The sequence below is a fragment of the Paramormyrops kingsleyae genome, chromosome 15 (assembly GCF_048594095.1).
Source record: "Paramormyrops kingsleyae isolate MSU_618 chromosome 15, PKINGS_0.4, whole genome shotgun sequence".
Taxonomy (NCBI): Eukaryota; Metazoa; Chordata; class Actinopteri; order Osteoglossiformes; family Mormyridae; genus Paramormyrops; species Paramormyrops kingsleyae.
Genome location: NC_132811.1, coordinates 847,329 through 874,606, shown reverse-complemented (window position 1 = coordinate 874,606; position 27,278 = coordinate 847,329). Strand labels below are relative to the sequence as shown.

At 45.7% G+C, this 27,278-nt stretch overlaps 3 protein-coding genes across 12 annotated transcripts in view; all 3 read right to left on the bottom strand.

The window, feature by feature from the left end:
• Nucleotides 1-3,684, bottom strand: part of abca7 (ATP-binding cassette, sub-family A (ABC1), member 7) — a 29,910-nt gene extending 26,226 nt beyond the window's left edge. For 4 of the 8 annotated variants that reach the window (XR_011982803.1, XM_072700034.1, XM_023843894.2 and 1 more), the window contains exons 1-8: nucleotides 3,575-3,684; nucleotides 3,307-3,448; nucleotides 2,279-2,395; nucleotides 2,007-2,100; nucleotides 1,662-1,803; nucleotides 1,424-1,551; nucleotides 757-878; nucleotides 417-611 (exon numbers count right to left, since the gene is read on the bottom strand). Coding sequence is in view for 7 of the 8 variants with exons in the window: in XM_072700034.1 (XP_072556135.1) it covers nucleotides 417-611; nucleotides 757-878; nucleotides 1,424-1,551; nucleotides 1,662-1,803; nucleotides 2,007-2,100; nucleotides 2,279-2,344 (747 nt within the window). In the remaining variant the exon portion in view is untranslated. Of the gene's footprint in view, nucleotides 1-416; nucleotides 612-756; nucleotides 879-1,423; nucleotides 1,552-1,661; nucleotides 1,804-2,006; nucleotides 2,101-2,278; nucleotides 2,396-3,066; nucleotides 3,280-3,306; nucleotides 3,449-3,574 lie in introns of those variants that run through there. The other 4 variants (XM_072700035.1, XM_072700036.1, XM_072700037.1 and 1 more) reach the window with 4 other exon arrangements.
• A 1,041-nt stretch (nucleotides 3,685-4,725) lies between these two features.
• Nucleotides 4,726-12,077, bottom strand: cnn2 (calponin 2). The gene is made up of 7 exons (XM_023843891.2): nucleotides 11,886-12,077; nucleotides 8,289-8,410; nucleotides 8,103-8,169; nucleotides 6,730-6,867; nucleotides 6,225-6,341; nucleotides 5,951-6,097; nucleotides 4,726-5,810 (listed from the first exon to the last, which is right to left on the bottom strand). The coding sequence occupies exons 1-7, from the start codon at nucleotides 11,946-11,948 to the stop codon at nucleotides 5,532-5,534; spliced, it is 933 nt and encodes a 310-aa protein (XP_023699659.1). The 5' UTR covers nucleotides 11,949-12,077; the 3' UTR covers nucleotides 4,726-5,531.
• Nucleotides 12,078-15,587: 3,510 nt separating this feature from the next.
• Nucleotides 15,588-27,265, bottom strand: LOC111860334 (amyloid-beta A4 precursor protein-binding family A member 3). Of its 3 annotated transcripts, none has more exons than XM_023843942.2 (12): nucleotides 27,157-27,265; nucleotides 26,513-26,538; nucleotides 24,658-25,767; nucleotides 24,486-24,516; nucleotides 23,854-23,999; nucleotides 23,681-23,767; nucleotides 23,031-23,213; nucleotides 22,049-22,228; nucleotides 17,989-18,201; nucleotides 16,563-16,682; nucleotides 16,278-16,418; nucleotides 15,588-16,029 (listed from the first exon to the last, which is right to left on the bottom strand). In XM_023843942.2, exons 3-12 carry the CDS (start codon nucleotides 25,663-25,665, stop codon nucleotides 15,958-15,960), a joined length of 2,181 nt encoding a protein of 726 aa, XP_023699710.2. In that variant the 5' UTR covers nucleotides 25,666-25,767; nucleotides 26,513-26,538; nucleotides 27,157-27,265; the 3' UTR covers nucleotides 15,588-15,957. The 3 variants fall into 3 exon arrangements, with proteins under 3 accessions (XP_023699710.2, XP_023699712.2, XP_023699711.2); XM_023843944.2 differs by having other exon boundaries at nucleotides 26,513-26,531; nucleotides 27,157-27,218; XM_023843943.2 differs by lacking the exon at nucleotides 26,513-26,538 and having other exon boundaries at nucleotides 27,157-27,254.
• Nucleotides 27,266-27,278: the final 13 nt, after the last annotated feature.

Here is a 27,278-nt window from a genome sequence, read left to right as displayed (position 1 = left end):
GTGCAATCACGGACCCATTTCTCTTTCAGATGCAATAAGCATCACAACAGAAGCTTTTTATGACTGTGTGGTATAACTGAATGGTTCATATTCATCCTCTGACACATCAGGGCTGGACTGGCATATGCTCAAATCCATATTAAGCACTGAATCCTACTCAATATTCTGAAGTGTCTGTATAAAAAAGAAGGGTGCTAAACTTGTTTGTGTAAGTATGACAGAAAAGCTTGGGCAGTATATGAGGATATGAGCATATGAGGATTCAGGGATGACAACAATAATATTGTATGACTGGGCGGATTTGCATTTCGCAACAACTCGCTTGACTAGTTAGCTTTAGTCAGCGAAGCCATCAGCTGAGACTTCGCCATTAGGTAACATCAGAGCTGAAAGCGTCTCTGGGATCTCACACTGACCATGAAGATCTTACTGTAGTCCAGCTGGGAGAAGAACATCCGCTGGGCTGCCTGCAGCATGTCGGAGGGCATCGCACACAGAGACTCCTGCAGCTCCCCCAAAGAATCACCTCCACCTACGGTCATGTATTGACCCAGCAGGGTGGCATTGCACACAACCTGCTTCAGATCAAAGCCCGCTCCAGCCAGTGACACCTACAGGCAGACAGAGAGAACTGCAAACACTTCCACTATCCTGTCGAATCATGTTCTCCGTTGTCTTTGTTTCGTTTATGGAAACATCTTATGCTAAATATGATTATAATGACGTCTTCATTATAAAACGAGGAATGTGACCTACGGCCTGGAAGTTGAGCTGTGCTGTCATAAGCTGGTCCAGGGTAGCTGGAGCCAAGCTCCCATTAACCAGGAGGAAAGTGGAGAAGGTCTCATTGGGACGCAGGTACTCCTCCACAGGCATGTCTTCCAACCACGAAAACAACCATTAAAAAAAATTATAATTGCTCAGCAGTTCCTTAGCCAAACGCACACAGCTACAGGTGTTCCAGGGAACCATTTGGACATAATAACTGCATTTTTTTTACCGGTCCACAGCCGAGTATAAAGTCTAGAGTCTATCCCAAGCAGCACAGGGGACAAGGCAGGGGACACCTTGGACAAAATGTCAGTCCATCACAGAGAACGGATAAACTTCTTAAATTAAGCCAATCGATCCTCTTGACACCCCCCTACATCAGCCAACTTCAACAACAACATTCACCCCTCCATCCTGATCGGTAAGTTTTACTACTATCATCCCGTGCTTTGATTAAAGTATTATTGATATTCAATCATTTTTAATTCCCTCACATTTCTCCTTTGGCTCGAAAAAACAGCTCAAATGGCCGACTTACGGGCCCCGACCAATGTCAGCCTAGGGGCCCCGGAGAAGTAAATACACTCCTGAATGTCAATATGGGTGCAGAAGGACTAGTAATTTATCCTTAATGTAGATGGGAAGTGTGTACCTGGCCAGACGCTTGGACTTCCTCTAATTTTTTGGAGTGCCAATCGTATGTCTTGGAACTCTGAAAAGGCTGAATGATTGCCACCGTAGGCCAAGATGGTTCTGATATCAACAAAAAGTCGAGAGATTCTGCAAGAAAGGGAATGCGCAATGAGACGTGAATGTAAATTGATAGACATGTCAAAAATCCAGACAAACTGCTCTTCTGTCAGCTTCTGATGGCAGTACTACATACGCACATGGATTTGTCAAAGTTGTCCACCCAGCCTGGGGTCTCACCCTGAGTGGGCTGCTGAAAGCATGGGTTGTTGATGTTGCAGATGATGCCTTGCACCCAGGCTAGTGAGCCTGCTGAAGGAAGCGCCTTGTTGGGAAAATGACCTGAAGCACAGAACAAATAGAAAAGCTGGTAAACTAGTTTCAAGGTCAAGAGCTTTAACCTGTGCATGACACATAGAAGCATCTTCACTTAGTGAATCAGCCCATACAGACAAGCAGGCCTTGCAGTGAGCCAGGGAGAGGACATACTGCCATGAATAAAGGGCGCTTTCAGCGTCCCAGATGAAGGTTCAGCAGACACTCACATTGCCTCTGCTTGTACGGAGGATGAGAGAAGCGGACAGAAATGAGGATGACAAACAGGAAGAGGGGCCAAAGCAGCTCGATAATGAGCTGGACCTGCAGAAATAGAAAGCCAGGTAACAAATGGTGCTATACAGCAGTTATTAATGAGCCTTAACTTCACCCATCAGAAATCAACAAATACAAGATTTATCCTGAATGAAATAGCAGCATAATATAAGAAGATCTGTAGTCCACATGGTTACTTGAGGGAAAGCTGGAGCCCAAAGCCTACCGTGTTCCTCCTGCGATAAGTGATGTTCTTCCAGAGCAGGAGCTTGAGATTCGTCCAGAATGCCATGGCCTGTTGTGTTGTGCTAGCATGCTAATCAGCTGTGGCCCAGCGCTGAGGCTGTGACAAGACAGGGGGGCAGCACTGCTAAAGGCAGAGGCTACGAGCAAACGAAGACTGCCACATGTAGCCAATACAAACAGGACCTGTGCCGACAGCATGAGGCCAGGTATTGGCAACTGATTTATAAATATCTGAAACTGTGACTTCTTTTGTATGGTTGCTCCTGTAAACCTATTGCCCGCACAAAAATTTTAAATCCATTTGTAAGATTCACTAGAAGGAACCAAAAACTAATTTACATAAACAGACATTTGCAATGTTTTTTTCTGAGTGAAAAGGGATATATGATATTAGTAACTGAAAATATCCTTCAAAATGACAGTCAGTAGTAAAACATGCAGTCATTTAGAAATGTGGTCCTTGTAATTCAAATATTCTCTGGCAAAATTCTAGGATTTAATCTACACAGGCCTTCCCATCACGTGCGGATTCATCAGTCCCTTTTATGCTAATTAGCTTACAGGTCATTTTACATATCACAAACAGTCTTTACTGTAGATGCCCTGCATTCCCTGACGGGTTAAACAGCATACTGCTGTATTTTACTTTTCAAACTCACCACCATGAATATCACTAGATGCACTTGCCTGTGCACATGCACATTCATTTCACAACGACTGCCAGAATTAAAGGAAACATCTGTTCAAAAAAACATTTCTACAACTTACCGGCAAAAGACACAAGAAACCGAACTGTCCGCAAACTGCAGCAGCCCTTACTTATAATGACATGTATGATGTTAAAGCCGCCAATGGTTCATGGTCATTTTCGTGGAAAAGCATTAATAATGTACATGTAATAATGTAAGTTAAACAAAACAAATATTGTAAAATACAAATAACAATATGACCTGGCGACTCAAACTGCACATTAAGTTACCATTGCCTTTAGATTTACATATGACGCACCTCCACATAGGAGCAGAAAACTTGGCATTAGCGGCCAGCCCAAGCGCTGTCACTTGCCTATTTCAGGCTTCCTCCTCTGCTTGCTTTTAGCAGACATCCCGTAACAAGATGTGCGGTCTCTTCCTGGTGTTAGGCTACGATACTGCGGAAAGCCAGCACTTATGAAATATTCATGCATTCAGAATTACACAGCGGACGTATACTCAGTTCAAAAACCAGAAAACATGCTGCTGTATCACCCGTATTTGCATTGCCGTTCGTGGCTTACATCCGTGATAACGTTCCATGCCGGGGATCCCCAAGGGTCCCGATAATTAGCCGGCGCACAGTCTTCGCTGTTTCTCTCTCCGTAACAGACCTGTTTGGTCGGGAGAAGCAGACACACACCGGCGCCTGCGTTAATTGGTCGGCGCGCTTCATGTCCGAATATCGGCGAACGTGATTGGTCGAGGGCCTGGAAGGGGGCTGGCAGATACACGAGGACGCCAAGGTGCTCACGTTTTAAATGCTGTTCATAAATTTGGACGAGCGCTAGAGTTTTTATACCTTAAATGTATAGAGGATCGTCAACTTTGGTCAACCGGCTGGCGTGAGATTTTCAATTCTAGACAAGTCTGCACACACACACTTACATGTATGTAACAGTTCTATTACCTTGTTAACAGTCTTTTTTGATGTGGCTGATTTTAAGTTCATAATGAAATGATATAGATTTCCCGTAAGATTCCTTGCACGAGCGTAAGTCTCAAAGCGTGAGTGTTACGCCAGATGCGCGAGAGTTGGCAACCCTACGTGTAGTACACAGAAATGGGCTTTGAAATTAAATCAAAAGATTTATAACAAAAGTTGTTGAATGTTTAGAGACACATTTTCACAAAACAGCTTCAGTAAATACTTGTACAATAAGAACGAAACCTTAAATTACATTCTTGGAAATATGGATGTCCTTTACATAACTTAATTTGTTTCGTAAATGCATATTCTTACACGTAAATTAAATCAATAAGTTTTCGACACTGCCACGTGCAATACGTCATTGAACGATTTTACATATCACAAACAGTCTTTACTGTAGATGCCCTGCATTCCCTGACGGGTTAAACAGCAAACGATTTACTATGCAAGTGTATTAAAAATGTAACTCGGCATCTAGTAACTTACACACCATATTTGATGCGTTCGATGAATGCTGCTCTTCCAATCAGTAATACAGATTCATTTTATCGCAAGGAAATGACCTCATGAAGTAAATACAACCTCCTTTACCGCCATTATTGTCCCAAATCAAAAAGGTTAAAGGACATTTATCCATCTTCCCCCACACACACACAAATGTTTGTAAAGTATGGTCACTTACTCAAAACCTCATATCTTGGCAGACAATCTCATTAAAAAAAAAAATCAGATGAACCACAGACATTGTATAAACTTAATTTATTGCAGTTCTGCCATATCAGCAAATCAGTTGAAATCTTTGTACATGAAATGGTACACAGTTCATAGAAAGAATAATGGCATGGAACAAATACTGAAATATTAGATAATACAGCTTCATATTTCCTAGAGTCTGACAGCTAACATTTAAAAATGGACATTATGTCATTCATTTCAGGGAGAAATTGGTCCAGAATTGAGATGGCAAATTGTTCCCTTTATATTAAAAAGTCTGCAATCATACAATCAAAAAAATTAAAAAGCTCAAATTTTAATAGAAGTATTTCTTATAAAAACCTTCTGTCAAAACGTAACACTACACCAATCATCCTTACATTGACGTCTAAAATAACAGCTACCTGAGCCTCTGAATACTCATTATTCGCTACAGAAACTCTGACATCACAGGCAGAGTCACAGCATAATTCAGCAGAATAGGTACAAAGGCAGAGAGCTATCAACAGTACTTTCATGTATAATGGTTTGGATTCTCAAAGCCTTTCTGCATTTGGTGCGACCGTATAAAAAGGGGAGACACTTAGAGTAAAACATATGATACACCAAAGGAAAAAAAGAATGTTTTCAGCTCCGAGTCTAAAACCAATATATTCAATCCTGTGCATGACGTGTCCAGAAATACAGGTGACAGAATAATGCATTTCAGAGAGATGTTCACATTAAAAATTGGTCCAAAATAAGGAGCAGGTTTTTTTTTTTTTTAAAGCAGAAACATCGTTTAAGGACAGTCACCCTAAATCTAAGCAGCTTCTTCCTTCACCCCGATGATCGCTCTAGTAGTCCTGCCCCTCCTCTTGGTACCCCTGGTAGCCCTCGTCCTGGTACTCCTGAGTATAGCCCCCCGCCGTCACGCCATTCTGGTCATCCCCCATTTCACCCTTGGGGCAGTACTTGGCATCGTAGATTTGGCGGCCAAGACCAAAGTTCAGGCCGCTCTGGTTGGCGCCCTGAGTGTACCCCATCTGCAGTGACATGGTGCTGTTGTCGCATTTGTCAGTGCCCAGCTTTTGGTCGTAAATGGCACGTCTGGTTCCAGGAGCCGTCATGCCAGCCTGTAGGAAGCGATGAAGTTAATACCATTGTGTGTGCATCACCTTTATGAAGCGGGCATTACTGCTTGACATTTTGCAAGCGTTGCTCTGAAGAACATTCTGCTCAGTAAATGACAGGAAGCAGCAGACGGAATGCCTACCTGGCTGGCTCCTTTGTTGGTTCCCATCTGGAGACCGATGGTGGAGTTGTCCATCGGGGCCCGGATGTGTGCCTTGGGGTCATACAGGTGCCTCCTCGTGCCATAGGCGTTCATGCCCGCCTGGCTGGCACACTTGTTAGTGCCCATCTTTTGCAAGACAGAACAGGAATTTCGAAGTCAGAAAAAAAAAAAGTCACCGCTGATCAATGAACAGCCACTTCCAATAACATCCTCCCTAACCAAAGTGTGATCATTCTTCAAGCTCTTCTCGTACCTGAAGCCCAATCACACACTGTCCAGCTTTCATCTTCTCCTCACCAAAGGCCCTCTCCTGCTTGTCTGCATACTTCACCCCGATGTCCACAGAGGTCTGAAGGCCTTTAGTCTTGGCCTGCAAGAAACACCACCAAGTAGGCGCTGGAGCTCACTGGATAGGGCCAGTAGTTGGTGTTTGCTCTTCATTAACTACCATGCAGTTTGTGCAGCTTTCTTGAAGTTCCTATGCGGCTGATGAAACTGTGCTTGGTATGTAGAAGCGCCCTGCAATGAGCTGGCGTCCTGTCAAGGATCAGACTTGACTTATGCAATATGCTTTCAAGAAAGTTTCTGGTTCGTCATGGTTTGCCAGGATGTGTGATCACGGAAAACAGGTTAGTAATGAGCAGGAGCATTTTTAAGATGCAGTGGTATTACACTAAGGAAGCAGTACGGGAGACTGAAAGGAAGGGGGCGTTTTTCAACTCGACAGGGCAATAGGACCATGGAGACCAAGAGCTTACCATGCCGGCCAGGGCCAGAAGCGTGGTCTGCACCTGGGTCATGTTGCCACTCTCAAACAGGTCATTGGCTTCAAAGATGTCATGTGGCTTCATCCCATATGTGGTGATGGCTTTGATGAAGTTTGACAGGTTCTCCAGCTGTAACAAAATTTAAAAAATGCAAAATTAAAAATCAAATGGGGATGCAGCCGTTTCATTATTGGGGGGGTTGGTGGTAATAATTCATTAATGTTACGTGTTGAGTCTTACTGACCATAAAGATCGGTCATGAGTCTGCATTGGCCTTCAGTGCGAACCATTTCCGAAAGCAACCCAGCAATAAATGCAAGCTTTTTGCAACAAAGCTGAATTCAAATGGTTTTCTGTGGTAGGTTATTTTTTTTTGCTTTGGTGGTGTAATCTATTCCGGTCATCAGGCTTCAGCTTGCAATCACTATTCCCCTTCAGAAACTTGCGCAGCAGTTTGTCCATGTTTGGCATAAATTGCCACGACTGGAAACTATTGACAAAGGTTTACAGGTTTTGTTACCAATGCACCTACAATTCAGGCACTCAGGAATTCAGCTTTAAAAACACCCCAAAGTGCCATTTCCTTTCATCCTTGACATACGTTCTACTAATCGGCATTCAAACATACGACTGACCTTCACAGCTGCATTTATTTCATTACTTCAGTCTACAGTACTGTACTTTTCCACAGTGTGTGTATATATTTTATATTATACACACGGTTTATTTTGCCCAGCTGCAGTATCATCCCAAATTAATCCCATTCAAGGCCATTTCTGTCCCCCTTTGACATAAAATGACCATATTGCACCATCTATAAAGTCTGTAAAGCAAGTTGGAATTGCACCCCTCTAATTACATGGGACAGTAAAAACTAGAATAACTCCCATGTGCTTTTCCGCGACCAAAATGGCCGCCACCCATTCAAATTACAAGCAGCCCTTACAATAAAACCTCGGACCGTGCGGCAGATTCTTCAGCTCCATGAGCTTTAGTTGGAGATGGTGAAACTTAAAACCACATTAAAAAAAAAAAAAAAAAAAGTTTCCACTGCGAACAGTCTGTTCTAAATCTTCCACGAGAGAAGAGATTAAGGTCACACTTTATAACCAAACGAACTTTCCGCAATTCAGCAGCAACTCTGATTTCAGGACACAGCTGGAGAGGCTCAGCGCTGGGCGAGAGACATTCCAAGGAGAAGCTTTACTGGGTTCCCTCCTTAGGCATGCATTCCAGTTATGCAATTCAGGAAGCAGGGCCATTGTTCTTCAGGCCTGGCCCCACCCCTGTGTTTGAGATCCTGCAAGCCAGCTCATGCCAGCAAACACACTTCATTAAGCCAGAGAGTTCGCAGGGGGACTGACCTGGTGCCAGTTTTGAGAGGACTGGTTTATCTTCTTCACAGAGCCAGGCTTCAGCTTATTGATCAGTCTGCAAACGAAATCAATTTGTCTAAATATACGAGTCATGAAACACAGGTGACTTCATAGCCATGCGGAGTCTCGTGTTATATATTGATAGGCATAGGACCAAAGGTCTGAGGGACTCACTCGCACAGGATGACCCCGTTCTTCAGACCTTTCTGAAAGTCGTCCCCGATGGTGCGTCCGGTCACATCTTCGATCCAAATCCGCAATTCCTCCTCTTTCTGAGGATCATACTTCTGGGCAATCTGAGTGACAATGGGTGTAAGTAAATAAAGAGTTAGGAGTCAAGTTATACATTACAGCCCTAAAACCTTTTACCTATTCATGCTGTCCCAAGAACAGGAAGAAGAATTATTGTTATTGTACAGGTAGCAAGTACAATGAAATTCAATCTTCACATATGCCATCTTTCTAGCCTGACACACACACGAGAGCAAAGCTTTGGGTCAGAGCACAAGGTCAGCCATTTTCTGCCGCCCCCCCCCCCAGAGCAGTCTTTGGCATTAACAGGCTGCCCAAGGGCCCAACAATTATATGACTACTCTACTAGCCGTAGGATTCAAACCAGTGACCCGACTCAGTTTTCAGATCCTCTTAATGAGGGCTGCTTGAGATGGATTAAACAATTGACATCGTGTTACATTGAAATGGATAGCAGCGGAAATAGCAACATACAAGTCAGTCTACAAACAAAATCAAAGCGGCACTTTAAAGCAGATAGCCAGGCCAGGTCCCTGGAGTTCAGCATTGAGAACAGGGAAGCTCGCGAGATAAACCACTGTAACACTGTCGGGTGGTTTACAGCGGGTTCCTCACAGTCATCTCTACACAGTCTATGGCAATGTGCGCCATTCCCTCAAAAGCTCCAACCAGACAAGGAGGAGGAGATTCCGGAAGGTATGTGTAAGTCGCATGACCACCGAAGGGGAGACCGAGGACAGCAAGCTGGTCTTTCTGCAGAGCTTTAGACCGATTCCTTACACAGAAGCAGCGTCAGCCACACCATTTTACTCCTCTAAACCAATGCAATGTATGCATTTAGGGGAGGTAAATATTAAATCTACCTGGCCAATGATTAACTTAAGATCAATCAATTATAAAAAGGGCCAAACAGTAACTTGCTGTTATTCCTTTTATATGAGACTGAACCATTTTACAACTTACATTCCTCACCATAATTATTCATGACAAATTTAGCAGAACCGTAAAATGAAGTCAGGGTCTTTCATCTTTCCATTCAAACAAACTGCGCAATTCAATTAAATCAACGGCTCAAACGTGTTCTTATCCAGCGAATCATCTTGCTCACTGATGTAGTTACCTAGAAACAATTCAGTCAATGGAACAAACACCAGCACACAGTGTTATCTGAGGACCTGTAGACCATCAATCCTCAATCCCAATGCAGTCTCAGAATGTCAACCCTAACATTACACTTAGCCTGTAGTCTTTCCACCTTCCTGCTACAGAACACAAGGGTGTCGGTTATGATTATAAAATAAGCTAAACTGATCAAATTATTTTAACAGGACCCCAAGACTGTAACCATGACAACCAATTAAAAGATAGATGTCATGTCATTAAACGGGATGATTTGTTTATAGCAAACATGTCATGGGTGTTTTATAAAATTTCTTTTAGTAAATTAAAGTGTAGAAAACAGTCTGCACACCAACAAAAAAGGTAACAGGACCATGTTGAGACATCCAACATGCCGCCAGCGATTTGTGCACCGTCAGTGATGAACACACATCCTGCCACAGCAATAGGTGTATGACGAATCCCCCCCCAGCCACAGGAAGGGGAAGGAAGGTGGAGGTTCAGCACAGAATTCTCGATTACGGTCACAAGACACCTTCAGCACCCATACGGACAAGGTTTGAAGAGTCTAAATGTCTGCCTGGACAGCATACAACCTGTGAGTCAGCAGTTAACGCTGTAAACATCTTAATGTCGCCATTCAGCCTCGATGGTATAAATTAAATATTAAATGTATAGTACATAAAATGTACCATAAGAACACCAGCCAATGAAGCTTAACCCAAAAATCTAGCATACGAGAAAATAAAATCTTCATTTTCTCTGTAGTTTGGTTCACAGCACCAGTCAGGAAGGACAACAAGCTGGTTTCAGTTTAAACACTAGAAACCCAAGACTTCTGCTTATTTTAAAACAGCGACGAAAATCGGGGGGGGGGGGGAAATGATTAAGGGCCAGCATGGTTCCTTAAAAACAAACATTTACTGCAATACTGGGGCGTCAGAAATGCAATCAAACAGCCATCAACCATATCAGAGCAAGTGATAGAAGGTGCCTGGAAAATAGTTTATTCTACAAGTTGTCCAGTATAAGAAGTTGAAGTCCTTTGACCGAGAAGAGACTGGAATGTCAAGGCTACATTGTGTTTAGACTCTGGGGACAGATAAATACGTTGTAACAAACAATTCCTGTTTATTTAAGAAGTAGAGGGTGTGGACTCAGTTCAGAGCATGAGCAAAACCGACTTTCGGTGTGATCACATTAATGTGACGACACTTAACAGCCACATCCTTCAGAATTAACAAGGACACGTAAACAAAATCGTTTGCGAGCTGCATGAATAAGCATATGGGCGAACACGCTGATCGTTCTCTAGATAGGCCTAAGCTTCCTTAAAGCAACCCACATTCTTAAAAAATCCTCAGTATCGGACAAACTCACTTCCCCTCTTAGACAACGAAATAGGCCTGCATAATATCATTCGGTACAAGCAGGAAAAGAGAAATCATTTCGTTTTAGAATACTATAGAAGACATAGAACCGCAAGTTGCCATTTTAAAACCTTGTTAGTAATTATATCAGCTTTGCCGTCTGATGTAACAGAAACTACAGAGGTAAAACTAGCGGCGATATCGCACATAAAAAAAAAAGTTAAATGCAAATTTATCAGTTTCATCGCTGAAAGACAGAAAAATCACGCTTAACCTTCTGGTCCTATATACCAACTTAAAAATAAAACATTTAGAAAATCCCCGTCGTAAGGTAGAGGGTCTGTTTGTGCCAACCACTGGGGGGGACTGGATTGCTTAAAAACCCGAATCAAGTTGCACTTCTTGAGACACTGCATTAAAAAAATGTGTTTAATATATTTCAAGATTTGACAACTGCATAGTTAAAAACTGCTCTTGTCTTATTTCCATGTCAGTATTTCACACGTGTAGCGAGCACCGGCTGCTTTTCGCAAACCAAGGAAGTCAGATCGCATCCAGTTGCCCGATCATTACCTTAAAAACACCCTAAAGTTCACTTTCGAAAACGTCTCCTCCTGTTGCATTAGTACACAGGCATGCAGTCCATCTGAACGGCTACAAAACAAAGGAATAACTATCATCAATATAAAAAAAATATAGTCTTCTGTGGGTGACGCCCAATTGTCAGTCGTCTTTGAAGTTATTTTGGATATAGTCAGATCATCACAGACGGCAAAAGTGATTAAATCTTTGAAAGTGGGCTATACTTTGAATCGATTTAAAATAGTCACCAAAAAAAGTGTATAAAAAAAATGGACGCGGTTTTGGGTTAAAGTTTCCAGACGACCAGCAACAAAGTGAAAAGGAAAACTCAGAAAATGCGAGGTATTTACTGCCTTCACGTGTTTATCAGATTTGCGCCACTCGCAAGCTAAACATGGAGGACACGCATTCAGAAAGAAATACACTAAAATACATTTAATAAACCTACTTTGCTTTTGACTTCTGCAGAAAATCCATACGCGGGTCCTTTGTTAAACTGTGAGCTGGACATTCTGTCTGTGTGCTCCGGTTTCTTCCTTAAAGTTCAGGACTAAAGCAGGAGCCGCTTTCTCCAGCATGGGATCCCCGCACTTCTGGGCGAGAGCACTGACTTCCTCCGGTGTCTTTCATAATGGGCGCTGCACGCTTACTTACGCACAGGCTCCTCCTTTCCCATTTTCAGTCGTGATTGATATCAAAAAGTCCTTATATGGATAGAAAGAGGCAAATTCCTGCAGGATGGGAGTTTCCGCCGTCGAGTCGCCAGCGAACCGGGATGCACACCGGGTTATGAGGCTGAACTGAGGAATTTAGGGACTTTAACTAAAGTTTTTCGCGCAGTTGACAAAACGCCATTTTCTCGCTGCCAAATATGCGTAATTTGGAATTATGAAATTCCTCGGTATTCAAATAAAACCGGAAACGTGAGATTCCAAAAGTCCCAGCGCAACACAGGCGCCTCATTCTCACATTATGCAACCCTGGAGGTGACGGACGTGGGAAGATCATTTTCTAATAATACGAATGAGCTGGGCATTATCTTTGCATCAATTGGGCCACTATGGTGTGGCTTTAGCACAGAGCATGAGATAATCTATATTAAAACATTTAGCCAGTTTGTGCCACGTATGAAGACATTTTAGTTGTTCAGCACATTCCTACTGAATAGAGCTTTATCTAAAAGTAATTTACGGCGAATTTAGATCTGATATGTAAACAAGCCCAATCTAAAGCCGAAAACCCACAGTTAGGAGTTTTTAAATGCAGGACAGTCCGTAAGCCTCGAGGCTCCAAAAATCACGGGTGACATACAGTAAAGCACAAACAGTTCATCAGTTGTTTTTTTTTATTCTTATACTTTAAAAAAGTTGTGTTAAACACATAACTTTCAGTTTAAAACAATGCCCCCCGCAATGTATATTACAATTACGGCCTTGGTCCCTGCCTGTGTTGACTCCATGGCTACGGCCTTGAATTCATCCGGCCTCCAGTACAGGATCACTGCGAACCAAGTGCTTATCCAAGGCAACGGTCACAGAGTCACACACCATGCAGTTTCAGAGGTCTGTTACCATGTGAATGTACAAATCTGGAATAGTCCCTTAGTACTATATGTTGATTGCTGTTAGATAAACAGTCATCTGCTTTGCAGGGAGGTATGAAACTCACGCTTGTTAAAAAGAGTTGTTTGGACATGCACCAAAACAGGCCCTGCGAAAAAAAGCAGCATAGACTGGCATAGCTGGTTACCAGCGCAACCAACATAATGTGTACTGGTTATACAGCATATGTTGTGTTTTGGTGCTGCTAGAGCAGCATCGTTAATGACATATTGGACCAGTTTTATCTGCAGGTAGTGAAGCACAGTTATGCTAGTCCACCAGCTATACCAATACCAAACCAGCACTAACCAGCACCAAACCAGCAATAACCAGCAATGTGGTGTTTTATTCATCAGGAGGGTCTATGCAAGAAAGAGGCGAGGTAAGAGCAGGGCGTCCATAGCTCAAACCAAAGGAAGTTGCAATTCATCAAACTGAAACACGTGACGTATAAAGCGCTTGGGCACAGTGCAGAAGGATGCAGTTATGCACACTGAAAATGCAGTGTAGCTCATGGTAATCCGGCCTGGAAGAGCAGTGTCTGCTACAGAAGTAACATTTCCTTAAATTCTCTAGTGATGAAATCCTGCTGTTTCTTATGCACTTCAAATGGTTGTTTAAACTAAAGAATAAAGCAGCACCTCAAATGCTTCTGAAAAAGGAAGCAAAATAATCTTTGATTGTGTCATTCTTATCTATTTCTGCTTCTTGACTGATAATGATACAAACCACTGGAGCTGACTTCACACTGTAATTGCATTTATGTTGAATATATGTAATCAGAACTGTTTTGTTGTTATAGTTTTGCTTATTTTGCATTTGATTGCATTTCTTTGCAGAAGTATATATAAATGGAGTCAGAATATAAGGATACTTTGCATTCTTAAACCAAAATAAAGGAGCAGTTACGGTCAGTGGAAGAATCATTTTGGCAAGGAGCCCTGCTTGATGTCACTGACGTGGTGCCATAGCATTCAAGTGACATTACCAGCATGCCTGTTCACCTAGTGCTACGATCACATGACATTCCTGAAACCACTAGAATGCTGTAGTTAACACCTCCCAGTTTGGAAAGAGTTACGAAGGCATTCATAGGCCACTGGACCTCCACTGGACCTCCACTGGACCGCAGCGGTGATTTCCAGAAGTTCGGGGCAGTAGCATGACTTTGCATGAGTGGCCATTTTTGCTTGGAAGAGCCTCGAGGGAGTTTGCAGGTCTCTCTCACTTCTCCTAAGAACCACAGTCATGTTGTGCAGCTGTGATGGGCCTGTATTTGGTGTCAGCGCGCAGACTAATGGTGCACAGACACGAAGGAGTATGCAGGGTGCAAATAAAATGACTCAGCATGCTTCACGTTTGGCCCCAGGAAAGGATGACGGGACAGAGCAGCTTTTCGTACCTAATTCATTCCACCCAATGCTCTCATAGTCTGCAAGACACGTTATTTCAACAGGAAATCATTTTTATAGTAAAAACGTGTTTTGAAGAGAACTTATGGGAAAAGCGAATGGCAGTGGACACCGTGTTGTGTTTGCTGTCTTCCTCCATGTGAACTTCTCAGCATTGATATGCAAGAATTAATAACTTTTCTTATTTTTGTGTTGTAAAATTAAATTTTGAATTAATTTTTAATCAAAAATAAAAAATATGAGCATGCTCACATAGGAACTAGCAAAGCGACATCACACTCTGCCCAGCATCACGGCCCGCGGACAGAGACGCCGGCATCGAAGCCCGCGGACAGAGTCCCGATCCGGCTAGACGGGACCCCCCCATACTCCCGATCCGGCTAGACGGGACCCCCCCATACTCCCGATCCGGCTAGATGGGACCCCCCCCCATACTCCCGATCCGGCTAGACGGGACCCCCCCCATACTCCCGATCCGGCTAGACGGGACCCCCCCGTGCTCCCGATCCGGCTAGACGGGACCCCCCCGTGCTCCCGATCCGGCTAGACGGGACCCCCCCGTGCTCCCGATCCAGTTAGACGGGACCCCCCCGTGCTCCCGATCCAGTTAGACGGGACCCCCCCGTGCTCCCGATCCGGCTAGACGGGACCCCCCCGTGCTCCCGATCCGGCTAGACGGGACCCCCCCGTGCTCCCGATCCAGTTAGACGGGACCCCCCCGTGCTCCCGATCCGGCTAGACGGGACCCCCCCGTGCTCCCGATCCAGTTAGACGGGACCCCCCCGTGCTCCCGATCCGGCTAGACGGGACCCCCCCGTGCTCCCGATCCAGTTAGACGGGACCCCCCCGTGCTCCCGATCCGGCTAGATGGGACCCCCCCATACTCCCGATCCGGCTAGATGGGACCCCCCCCATACTCCCGATCCGGCTAGATGGGACCCCCCCATACTCCCGATCCAGCTAGATGGGACCCCCCCGTACTCCCGATCCAGCTAGACGGGACCCCCCCGTGCTCACCCAAGGGCAAATGGTGAGTGGATACCACTGATCCTGCTTACGAATTGCTCATAGCGGCTGAGAGACTATACTGACCTCCATATTTTTACTGGATTTGAGGATTTTCAGATCACAGAAGACTTAACAGGAAAGAAAACAGTGTTTATTGCATAAAACATGTGATGCTCATGCATGACATCATGTCTCCCTTAAGGTATTAGAAACTCTCTGCAACACAGCTCTTCTCATTAAATCACAGGCTAAAATCAGAAGTGACTCGGAACTGAAAGTACAGGTGTTTTCTAACCACTGCTAACAGAGGCACACTGGCAATCACTTATCATAGCACTTTCAGCTCAGATGACAAAAATAAGACCCAATCTATCATTTAAACCTAATTTTAAAATAACCGTTACAGCTAGCTGCAGTTGTGATACTGCAAATCGTGATTTTGAGTTAGAGCATAAATGATTCAGTAGTATTCTGCTGATACAACATTCAGCCTCTGTCCTCAGAGATAAAGAGGCTGATCCTGGCCAGTCAGCAGTCGATATGTAGAAGCAGGCATAGTCTTCAAATGGATCTGCAAAAAAACGTTAGGAGTTAACAGGTACTGGGGGCCAAAACAACGGCACCTCCAACCGTAAGATAACGGTGTTCAAAATCACTCGGTTGTGTGAACATGCGGAGAGGGGCAAAATATTTTTTCACTTTATATTGATATATGCAACATTTGTTACATTTTTTTTTTATAGGTAAACATACGCACACAAACACAAAAGCACATGGCTGCAATATCAAAGCCTGAAGGTGTATAGAAACATAACATACCTCCCCAACAGCATGTGAGAGAATGTCAATGATTTTCTCATGGGGAGTGGCCACCACACTCTGCCCATTGATCTCGATGATTCGGTGCCCGACACGGATGCCCCCCCTCTCTGCGATGCCTCCCCTCATTAAACTGCATATCTGCTCCAAAAGAAAGTTGTGAACCGATCAACAGAAACATTAACAGCATTTTACATTAAAGCATTTTAACATCTTACGGGGAAACAAAGCTGCACGTTTTCAGGTACAGCGCCAGTTTAAAGGCGCACATGTCCAGTCACTCACAATGCCATCTTCTACACTGAAACCCAGCTGGTATTTGGGATCGGGCCGTCGGATTATTGCCATGGTGACAGGGGGACAGCGCACAATGCGGAGGTTTACATCTGATGTGTTTTTAAGATCCTGGGGAAAAAAACAAAGAACACCTGGAATGAATCTGGAATATGTTAATTACATCAAACGTGGACGACATAAATGACTAGGTGTGACCGGAAGAGTGCTGTGTAGACTACAGTGAATCCATCCCTCCTAAAGGTACTTCAAACTAAACTGACGGAATCAACGTTGCTTCAGCAGTACGGGCTGGTTTGAGTGGTGATCACTGCAGCGAGTCCCCGAGGGGAACATCTTCATTTGTTATCATCCCACTCCCCGTCCTCGAGCGGCTGACAAATCTGACGCTGGTCAGCAGGACTAATTACCCAGTTCCTGGTGTGCTTTGCACCACACCTGTCTGTAAAGTGTCAATTAATATTAATAGTAGATACTTAATTGATCCCCGTGGGGGAAATTCTCTTCACACCTCCCTCAACTTGCTCTCTATAGGCAAGAACAAGCTGACCGCGAAGGGCAGCCACCCGCAGCAGCGCCCAGCGCCGCAGCTTGCTCTGTATGCAGGTCTGCGGCATCAAAAACACTGTGGGCCCTCGAGGGGTGCGGCATCAAAAACACTGTGGGCCCTCGAGGGGTGCGGCATCAAAAACACTGTGGGCCCTCGAGGGGTGCAGCATCACAAACACTGTGGGCCCTCGATGGGTGCGGCATCAAAAACACTGTGGGCCCTCGAGGGGTGCGGCATCAAAAACACTTAGTCTCAGACGCCACTTTGTCTGTGCAGCCACCTAAAGAGTCCATCTCTACCATAAAACACAAGAAGTCTCAGAGGGACAGGGGACTAGTGAAATGCTAGGTTTGAGTAGGAAGGTTTTACGTGGCAGGACAGAACTTCTTAGCCCTGAGAAATTATCCGTCAGTATGTGTGACAGTTTTATAATGAGTTCTGTCTGTTATGGCAAGAAAGCAGCTATTTAACAACAACCGAAGGAAGGGAAAGGAGAATTTGTGCATAAAATCAAAGCCCCATCCCAGCTGACCCTGCCCCTTCCTGCAGGCCCCGCCCCCTCCCAGCTGACCCTGCCCCTTCCTGCAGGCCCCCCCCCCTCCCAGCTGACCCTGCCCCTTCCTGCAGGCCCCCCCCCCCTCCCAGCTGACCCTGCCCCTTCCTGCAGGCCCCACCCCCTCCCAGCTGACCCTGCCCCCTCCTGCAGGCCCCGCCCCCTCCCAGCTGACCCTGCCCCTTCCTGCAGGCCCCACCCCCTCCCAGCTGACCCTGCCCCTTCCTGCAGGCCCCGCCCCCTCCCAGCTGACCCTGCCCCTTCCTGCAGGCCCCGCCCCCTCCCAGCTGACCCTGCTCCTCCAGCCAGCTCACCCTGATGATGCTGTGGCATGTGCTGATGGGCAGGCCCACCAGGCTGGTGCCGTTGACAGACATGACGCGGTCCCCGATGTTCAGCTCGCCGCTTCGCTCTGCCGGGCCCCCGTGCAGTAGGTTGGCCACCACCACCGTAGGCAGGATGGATCCCCACCCCGACTCCACGACTGCCAGCCCCAGGATCTCGCCGGGGACCTTGCTAATGCACACCTGGCCAGGAGGACACAGAGACGCAGTCTGTACCTAAGCTTTTGTGACATCAGGCCGTATGGTCTGTCCGCTGGGCAGAGGCCGGCAGAAGCTGCTGGAAGGGTAGGGGCCAAAAATGACAAAGGCCAACGATTATTTAACCAGAGCTTTGTCAAGCTAGTCATCTTACACATAGGAACACCAAGAGGACACATTATTCCATCTGCTCTTCTCACATGTATGGGAAACTGCATCTTGCAGTGGGAGACCACATCTCATTTCCTTCATTGGAAGGACAGCCATCAGAGATATTTTTCTCTAAGACAATCACTATTTACAGCTGCATTATCAGTTTTGAATTTAGTGTTATGCTATTTACTAACCAAGTTAGCTGCAGTTTGTACAATCAGATAAGATAATCTTTATGAAAACTCAATAACATGAGATGATTAAATCCCTTTTATTGATTCACTGTTGGTTATGATAGAAGGTCATCAATGAGTTAAGTTTATGTACAAAATCGGGCCGTGCTTTTCCACGCGCCTGTTATCTCTTTGCTTGTCCCCTCATCCCCTCCTAAATCTATGCCTCTGCTCTGATGAGTCTGTCAAGGCAGGAGGGAGAGCTGCCTTCAAGGCCTTCATTGACGTGCCAACATTTCAGCCATCGCTGTGCAATTTGTAGAGCCAGTGTTGTGCGAAGCTATATACCAGCAGGTCAGTTCTGATAGACGTTAGATATTATCACAGGGGCCGGATGCAACTGTACCATGAGCCAGATGCGGCCTGTGGGCTTTGATTTTGACACCCCTGACTTAGACCATTATAAGGGCACCTTATAGGGCACTGCGACACTATCTCTACACTAGAAGGGCACTTCATACCGGCACCCTTTTCCACTGGAAGGGTACCCATAGGGGCTACTTAGACCATTGTAAGGGCACCTTATAGGGCACCGCGTCACTTTCTCTCCACTAGAAGGGCACTTCATAACAGCACCCTTTTCCACTGGAAGGGTACCCATAGGGGCTACTTAGACCATTGTAAGGGCACCTTATAGGGCACCGCGTCACATTATCTCCACTAGAAGGGCACTTCATAGCAGCACCCTTTTCCACTGGAAGGGTACCCATAGGGGCCACTTAGACCATTGTAAGGGCACCTTATAGGGCACTGCGTCACATTCTCTTCACTAGAAGGGCACTTCATAGCAGCACCCTTTTACGCTGGAAGGGCACCCATAGGGGCTACTTAGACCATTGTAAGGGCACCTTATAGGGCACTGCGTCACATTATCTCCACTAGAAGGGCACTTCATAACGGCACCCTTTTCCACTGGAAGGGTACCCATAGGGGCCACTTAGACCATTGTAAGGGCACCTTATAGGGCACTGCGTCACTTTCTCTCCACTAGAAGGGCACTTCATAACAGCACCCTTTTCCACTGGAAGGGTACCCATAGGGGCTACTTAGACCATTGTAAGGGCACCTTATAGGGCACCGCGTCACATTATCTCCACTAGAAGGGCACTTCATAGCAGCACCCTTTTCCACTGGAAGGGTACCCATAGGGGCCACTTAGACCATTGTAAGGGCACCTTATAGGGCACTGCGTCACATTCTCTTCACTAGAAGGGCACTTCATAGCAGCACCCTTTTACGCTGGAAGGGCACCCATAGGGGCTACTTAGACCATTGTAAGGGCACCTTATAGGGCACTGCGTCACATTATCTCCACTAGAAGGGCACTTCATAACGGCACCCTTTTCCACTGGAAGGGTACCCATAGGGGCCACTTAGACCATCGTAAGGGCACCTTATAGGGCACTGCGTCACTTTCTCTCCACTAGAAGGGCACTTCATAGCGGCACCCTTTTCCACTGGAAGGGTACCCATAGGGGCCACTTAGACCATCGTAAGGGCACCTTATAGGGCACTGCGTCACATTATCTCCACTAGAAGGGCACTTCATAACGGCACCCTTTTCCACTGGAAGGATACCCATAGGGGCCACTTAGACCATTGTAAGGGCACCTTATAGGGCACCGCGTCACATTATCTCCACTAGAAGGGCACTTCATAGCAGCACCCTTTTCCACTGGAAGGGTACCCATAGGGGCCACTTAGACCATTGTAAGGGCACCTTATAGGGCACTGCGTCACATTCTCTTCACTAGAAGGGCACTTCATAGCAGCACCCTTTTACGCTGGAAGGGCACCCATAGGGGCTACTTAGACCATTGTAAGGGCACCTTATAGGGCACTGCGTCACATTATCTCCACTAGAAGGGCACTTCATAACGGCACCCTTTTCCACTGGAAGGGTACCCATAGGGGCCACTTAGACCATTGTAAGGGCACCTTATAGGGCACTGCGTCACTTTCTCTCCACTAGAAGGGCACTTCATAGCGGCACCCTTTTCCACTGGAAGGGTACCCATAGGGGCCACTTAGACCATCGTAAGGGCACCTTATAGGGCACTGCGTCACATTATCTCCACTAGAAGGGCACTTCATAACGGCACCCTTTTCCACTGGAAGGGTACCCATAGGGGCCACTTAGACCATTGTAAGGGCACCTTATAGGGCACTGCGTCACATTCTCTTCACTAGAAGGGCACTTCATAGCAGCACCCTTTTACGCTGGAAGGGCACCCATAGGGGCTACTTAGACCATTGTAAGGGCACCTTATAGGGCACTGCGTCACATTATCTCCACTAGAAGGGCACTTCATAACGGCACCCTTTTCCACTGGAAGGGTACCCATAGGGGCCACTTAGACCATTGTAAGGGCACCTTATAGGGCACTGCGTCACTTTCTCTCCACTAGAAGGGCACTTCATAACAGCACCCTTTTCCACTGGAAGGGTACCCATAGGGGCTACTTAGACCATTGTAAGGGCACCTTATAGGGCACCGCGTCACATTATCTCCACTAGAAGGGCACTTCATAGCAGCACCCTTTTCCACTGGAAGGGTACCCATAGGGGCCACTTAGACCATTGTAAGGGCACCTTATAGGGCACTGCGTCACATTCTCTTCACTAGAAGGGCACTTCATAGCAGCACCCTTTTACGCTGGAAGGGCACCCATAGGGGCTACTTAGACCATTGTAAGGGCACCTTATAGGGCACTGCGTCACATTATCTCCACTAGAAGGGCACTTCATAACGGCACCCTTTTCCACTGGAAGGGTACCCATAGGGGCCACTTAGACCATTGTAAGGGCACCTTATAGGGCACTGCGTCACTTTCTCTCCACTAGAAGGGCACTTCATAGCGGCACCCTTTTCCACTGGAAGGGTACCCATAGGGGCCACTTAGACCATCGTAAGGGCACCTTATAGGGCACTGCGTCACATTATCTCCACTAGAAGGGCACTTCATAACGGCACCCTTTTCCACTGGAAGGATACCCATAGGGGCCACTTAGACCATTGTAAGGGCACCTTATAGGGCACTGCGTCACTTTCTCTCCACTAGAAGGGCACTTCATACCGGCACCCTTTTCCACTGGAAGGGTACCCATAGGGGCCGTTTAGACCATTATAAGGGCACTGTTTCACACTGTATTCCAAGAGAAGGGCCCTCAGTAGGAACACTGTCACATTTTCTGACTCTATAGGGCACACCATGTCCCATGAAGGGGGCATCCTCAGTGACACTGAATCATGCGAAGGGCAGACAGCAGCAGCGTGTTCACCACTCCACAGGGCACTTTACTGACCACTGACCACCATACGATCCTGTATTGCTGAAACAACATTGATTCTGTCAGTTTCATTCGAAGCACCTTTAGGATGGATACCGCCCCCCCCCCCCCAGCGCTGCTGGCCTCGGGAAGGTATGATCTTTTCACGAACTCACCTCTCTCATGTTCTCAGAGCGGGAGAAGTGCACCAGGTCGCCGTTGTACAGCTCATGAGTGCCCAGGTAGTCGCTGTACTCGCCGGGCCGCAGCTCTCCAGCTTTGATGCCGTTGGCCTGCAGAAACTGCTGATAGGCCACTGCGAAAGCCTGGCCCATGGCCTGGGCGATGACCTGCGCCTGCGGAGGGATCAGGGACAGCGGGACAGGGGGTCACCTGAGGAGGGAAGGGGGGGATCTCTACTGGCCACCGGGCCGCCAGGCTTTTCTTTCTTCCAAAATAAGCTAAAAGGTCCAAATCACTGGATAACCATTTAAGAACAGGCTTGGTAAGAATGGTGACTGAGAGGCAGAGTGGTTGTCCCTCGTCGATCTCAAAGCGCAGCTCATATTGCGAGCCTCGGATACAGGCATTCATGCATTTACATATCATACATTTTCTCATTATGGTTACTTTGATATAACTGCTGGCCCACAGAATGCAGGGGTGTGTTTGTGCCACAGACTGGTAGCTACTCACACAATATGCCGCATGGCAGTACCATGTTCTATTTGCCGTGACCAAACAGAGCCACCTGTCCGTTCGGAGGAGGGTGACTCTCCGGTCACCTGCAGCAGCCCTGACAGTCCTGACTGGTGTCAGCAAGTGTTGCCAAACGGCAGTATGATCCCTACTGACTAAGTGTGGGATTTACTTACATTGGAACAGAGGAACACCCAAGGGCGGAATGTGTCGTGTGCTGTCAGATTATCAGCAGTGAGTGCATGGGACCTGCAGGAGGCGGTATTTCATCCTGAAACACGCCTTTTTGAAAGACAAGCAAGTGGATGTTTTCCAAAAGAACCATAAAGGTTTGGAGCAGCAGAAGCAGTTAGAAACAGTCCTACCCCAGGAGCCAGCTTGCTCTCTGAAATAGTAAGCGCTGTTCATGGATTTGTTTTTAAATATAATAACTGACACAGGCTGATGAAAATGACTCACGTCTTCAGAGGAGAACACGTGACAAATCATGCAGCAATTCTTGCGAGGCCCGGGGGCGTTTGATTCTGGCCCGTCGCCGGCCCCCTTCCTGCCTGGCGGCTTCCTACGTGCCATCAGAACCAAGATGGAACCGATATCGGCGATGTATGAGATCATCTGGAGTGAATGGTCCATCATGGCTTCCTGTGGAGTAACAGAGGAAGCTCAATTTAGCTACGAGACTGATAAAAACAACTAAACACTGCCTTTGCTCAGGCGTATCCTTCATTTGCTAAAATAAGGTCTTTATCAAGGCTCCTTAGACATTTATTGTTAGTTTCCAAGTGCTGGCCTATTGTGGGCGTACTGAGGCATCTCTAGCCAGACGTTACTGAAATACGATACATCTATCACTCCTGGTCAGGGTCAGAGGCGGAATGGAGCTTATCCACAAACACAGTGCACTGGGGGGGGGGGGGGGGCACTGCCAGTCTGACACACGCAGTCACACCCTGTCAGCAATTCAGAGATACCAAATCATCTAGCCGCCTATCTTCAGACCGTGCCAGGAAACCATGGATTGTGGTTCATGTTCATGCAAACTCCACACGCACACGAAAGAGAGGCAGGATTCAAACCCCACCCCAAATGGAGGGAGAACTACTCTGCACCTGTGTGTCTGTGCTTAGCACTTTAATGCGCTGGGTGGAGATGAAGAGGTCCACTTCTGTCATAGGCTGAGACTCCCCTTCTGGAGCCTAAAAACGAGAAAAACACAGAAATACGCTCAACTTTGAAGAAAAAAACACAACAACCAGAGCTAATTTAAGGACGGACGGATGACCTTGATCCTGTCCACAGCCTCTTGCGCCTGGGCCATACGGACGTTAGTGGAAGGGTTCTTCTCAGACATGAGCTGTGTGGAGCCCAGGTATTTGGCTCCAAAAATAACTCCATCTAGAAGGTCCTCTGGGTCACAGGGACCAGGAACTGGGTCACCAGTACCAGACAGGGAATGAAACATAAGCGTCTTTCTAGTGACTAAAAATCAGTACATATCGGCTGAAAGAAATGTCTGTTTATTATGCTACATATAACAAGCAAATGAATTTCTGTAATGAAAATAACTGACAACTGCTGCTTACACAAGGCTGTGCAATATTCTATACTGTTCATCACAAGGACATTAAAATGCATTTTAAAATGAAGCGGCAAGTGATTTTAACATTAAACCTCAGTTTCTTTTAAGGCTCTGTGCTATGACAGTTCATGCACCCCCACCATGCACTAAGGCGATGGATGGGACATACACAATTTTTTCCCCCCCAATGTTAATCTTTTATTGGATCATCTTAATATTGCAGTAAAACTTCCATTAGATGCCAGATAGTCGGGTCAGTAATAAATCATGATCCAGAGGTTAATAACTGTCACTGGGTGGATGTGCGGACGATACCCTCTCGCCGACTCCCTTACCGTCTTTATAGGCTGGGTGACAATCTGAATTCTGAAATCAAATAAAATATCAGAAAATCAATTCAGGAAACTAGCATAATAAAGCAGTGACACTGAAAAATCTCATGCAGATCCAAGATTCGACAAATGAAACATCGATCTTTCATCATTTTGGTTGTCGTGAGCAACTGACCCCACTGCTGATAGGGGCTGCAGCTTGGTCTTCTTCTAAAGAGGCGCGGTCTCCTGTCAGCGGCTCCAGATGCCCTGGGACAGTATTTCCACTATTGCCCATGTCCTGGGTATCTGCAAAACAATCCCAAAACCTCTGTCCTTCCTCCTCGCTGTAGGACACGGACACCACTGCATCGACCTCGTTCCTGTGTGATAAGTACTCTAGACTGGCCGGCCTTTGCAGTGGCGAGCCCTTCTCCTCAAATTCCAGGAGTCCCAAAAGATCTTTTTGATGGCTTTCAGAGAAAAGAAGCCCAGAACACTGGTGCTCCTCATTTTCAGGAAGCATGTTAACTTCTGAATGGGCAAGAGTTCGCTCTACAGGCATGTGAGAAGCAGAATGTGAAATGTCAGTGGTGCACGTGCTGTGATGTGGTGTTGGCGTGACGACCTGTAGCTGGCCCAAAAGGTCATCAATCTGAAAGTGATTATTGCCACCATCTGGTCTGTATTCCTCGTTCTGCTCCTTTTCATCCTCCATCTTCTCAGCATCTCTCCTTGCTGTACTATCCTGGTGGCCATCTTGCTCAAGCCCTGGCTCCTGTACACAGGCTCTGGTTTCAGAGAAAAGCCATGAGCCATGTACACTGTTCTCAGGAACGTCAAGCATGGTGTCTGATGGCAGGAACCTGCTGTCATCCATGCCAGCTACCGAAGCATCTTCACTGGATGTATCAGACCTCCAGTCCAGGGGTGGGGGCTCTATCAGATTAAAGGAGTCCAGATCCTCCACATCTGGGTTTCCGGAGTCTTCCTTACTGGCAGCCTCGGTGGTCTGGCCACACTCTTCCTCTGCCATAGCAGCCTCAGGCACTGCTTTGTCCTGCTGCACTGCCTCAGCTAAAGCCAGTTGTTCAGGTTCATCGGTTCCAGGTAAAGCGGAACGGTCCCCCGGCCTACTTCTCAAGCACACCAGCAGCTGTGACTGTACATCACCCTCCAAAGTGGCATCTTCCTGTCCATCCATCCAACTTCAGAGACAGAGAAAGAGAAGCTCTGAGTGTAAGTCGGCCCCCGTCAGTAGAGAGCATCAGGCCATCCACACCAGTGAAGTCCACCTGTATGTGACCTGAAGAAAAAAAGAGTTTTACCCATTTGGTCAGAGGTTTCCTAATTTCAGATTACATCATTATTGTACAGGTCATCATTACATCATTATTGTACAGGTCATCATTACATCATTATTGTACAGGTCATCATTACACCATTATTGTACAGGTCATCATTACATCATTATTGTACAGGTCATCATTACACCATTATTGTACAGGTCATCATTACACCATTATTGTACAGGTCATCATTACACCATTATTGTACAGGTCATCATTACACCATTATTGTACAGGTCATCATTACATCATTATTGTACAGGTCATCATTAATCATCCTAACTGATTACATTTACACAAACACGAATATATTAATGTGACTCCACATCTAAAGCATATTCCAAAAAAAAAAAAAACACAATGTAAATACTGAATGTCAAAACAATATCCTGATTCTGAGGATTCCAAAGAACAATGTAATATTCCAGGAATATTACATGCAGACACCTTAACTGAAGTTGGTCTTTGTCTGAGACATCATGCCATTACAATCAACGCTAAGTAAACAAATTTAGGTGATGATAAATTATTCCATTTTAACTATGGTTTGCTAGCTGACCTGTGATTATTATAGAACTTAATAGTCACTTTTTTCAAAGAAGAAGTATTTTGTTAAATAAATGACTGATTCGAATGATACTAGCATAGGCTATACATAATGTTACTGTACAACTTAAAATACTGTTCAGTACTTTGCCTCACCTGAAGGCTAATGACAGTCCTGTGAGCTGCAAGTGTAAAAACACAGGGTAAGAATGAATTCTCATTATAAAGAAACAACGATAAAAATAATTTCCCCAATAGTCAATAAATCGATATAGCTACACAATTGAAAACGTGGTCCGTTTCAAAATATTTATACAGAATACCAGGCACGGTGAGCAGTCACTTAAAAGCATCAGTTCGGCAAAATCATAAAAAAACATTGTTGAAATGTGTTGGCATGGCGATTCCACTGCATAAAATATGGAACCACTGCATAAAGTTTAAAAGAAAATCTTTAGAAATAACACAAAAACAAGTATTAATACGACGATAAATACAAGGTAGCAAAGTAATCGACAACAATTGTCAATAAAGATAAAGTAAATAATCCGCATGCATTCCCTATAGGTCTAACTAATGACAAATTGAAATTTGCAAAGTGGACGTCTCTGAACTTTAAACTCCACTAATAAAAGTTGGCGTATTTGGGAATGATCCAGCGAACTAGCTCGTTAGTCAAATACCAGCACACCAGTTACTGGACTGTTTGCAATACAGTCTGAAAACATCCACCATGCTTCTAGAGAGGAAAAAAAGTGTTTCCCCATGATATGAAAAAACATTTTGTCATGTACACTTACCGGTCAAAACATTACTCCGGCTGCTCGCTCCATTGTGCTATCACCAGGTTTCGCGGACGGTGTGCGCATGCGCACCACGACTACCAGTCCTGTCCAATCCATTGCCAAATCGTCAAACACAA

Excerpts from the sequence above, each read along its gene's own strand:
- cnn2 (XM_023843891.2), bottom strand. The coding sequence starts at position 11,948 with ATGTCCAGCTCACAGTTTAACAAAGGACCCGCGTATGGATTTTCTGCA. Across the intron at positions 8,411-11,885 it reads CTGCAGAAGTCAAAAGCAAA|ATTGCCCAGAAGTATGATCC; the intron begins GTAGGTTTATTA and ends ATTGTCACTCAG. Across the intron at positions 6,868-8,102 it reads CCTCTCAAAACTGGCACCAG|CTGGAGAACCTGTCAAACTT; the intron begins GTCAGTCCCCCT and ends ATTTTGTTACAG.
- LOC111860334 (XM_023843942.2), bottom strand. The coding sequence starts at position 25,665 with ATGGATGGACAGGAAGATGCCACTTTGGAGGGTGATGTACAGTCACAG. Across the intron at positions 16,419-16,562 it reads TCAGTGTAGAAGATGGCATT|ATATGCAGTTTAATGAGGGG; the intron begins GTGAGTGACTGG and ends CTTTTGGAGCAG. Across the intron at positions 16,030-16,277 it reads TCTCACATGCTGTTGGGGAG|ATCCATTTGAAGACTATGCC; the intron begins GTATGTTATGTT and ends GTTTTTTTGCAG.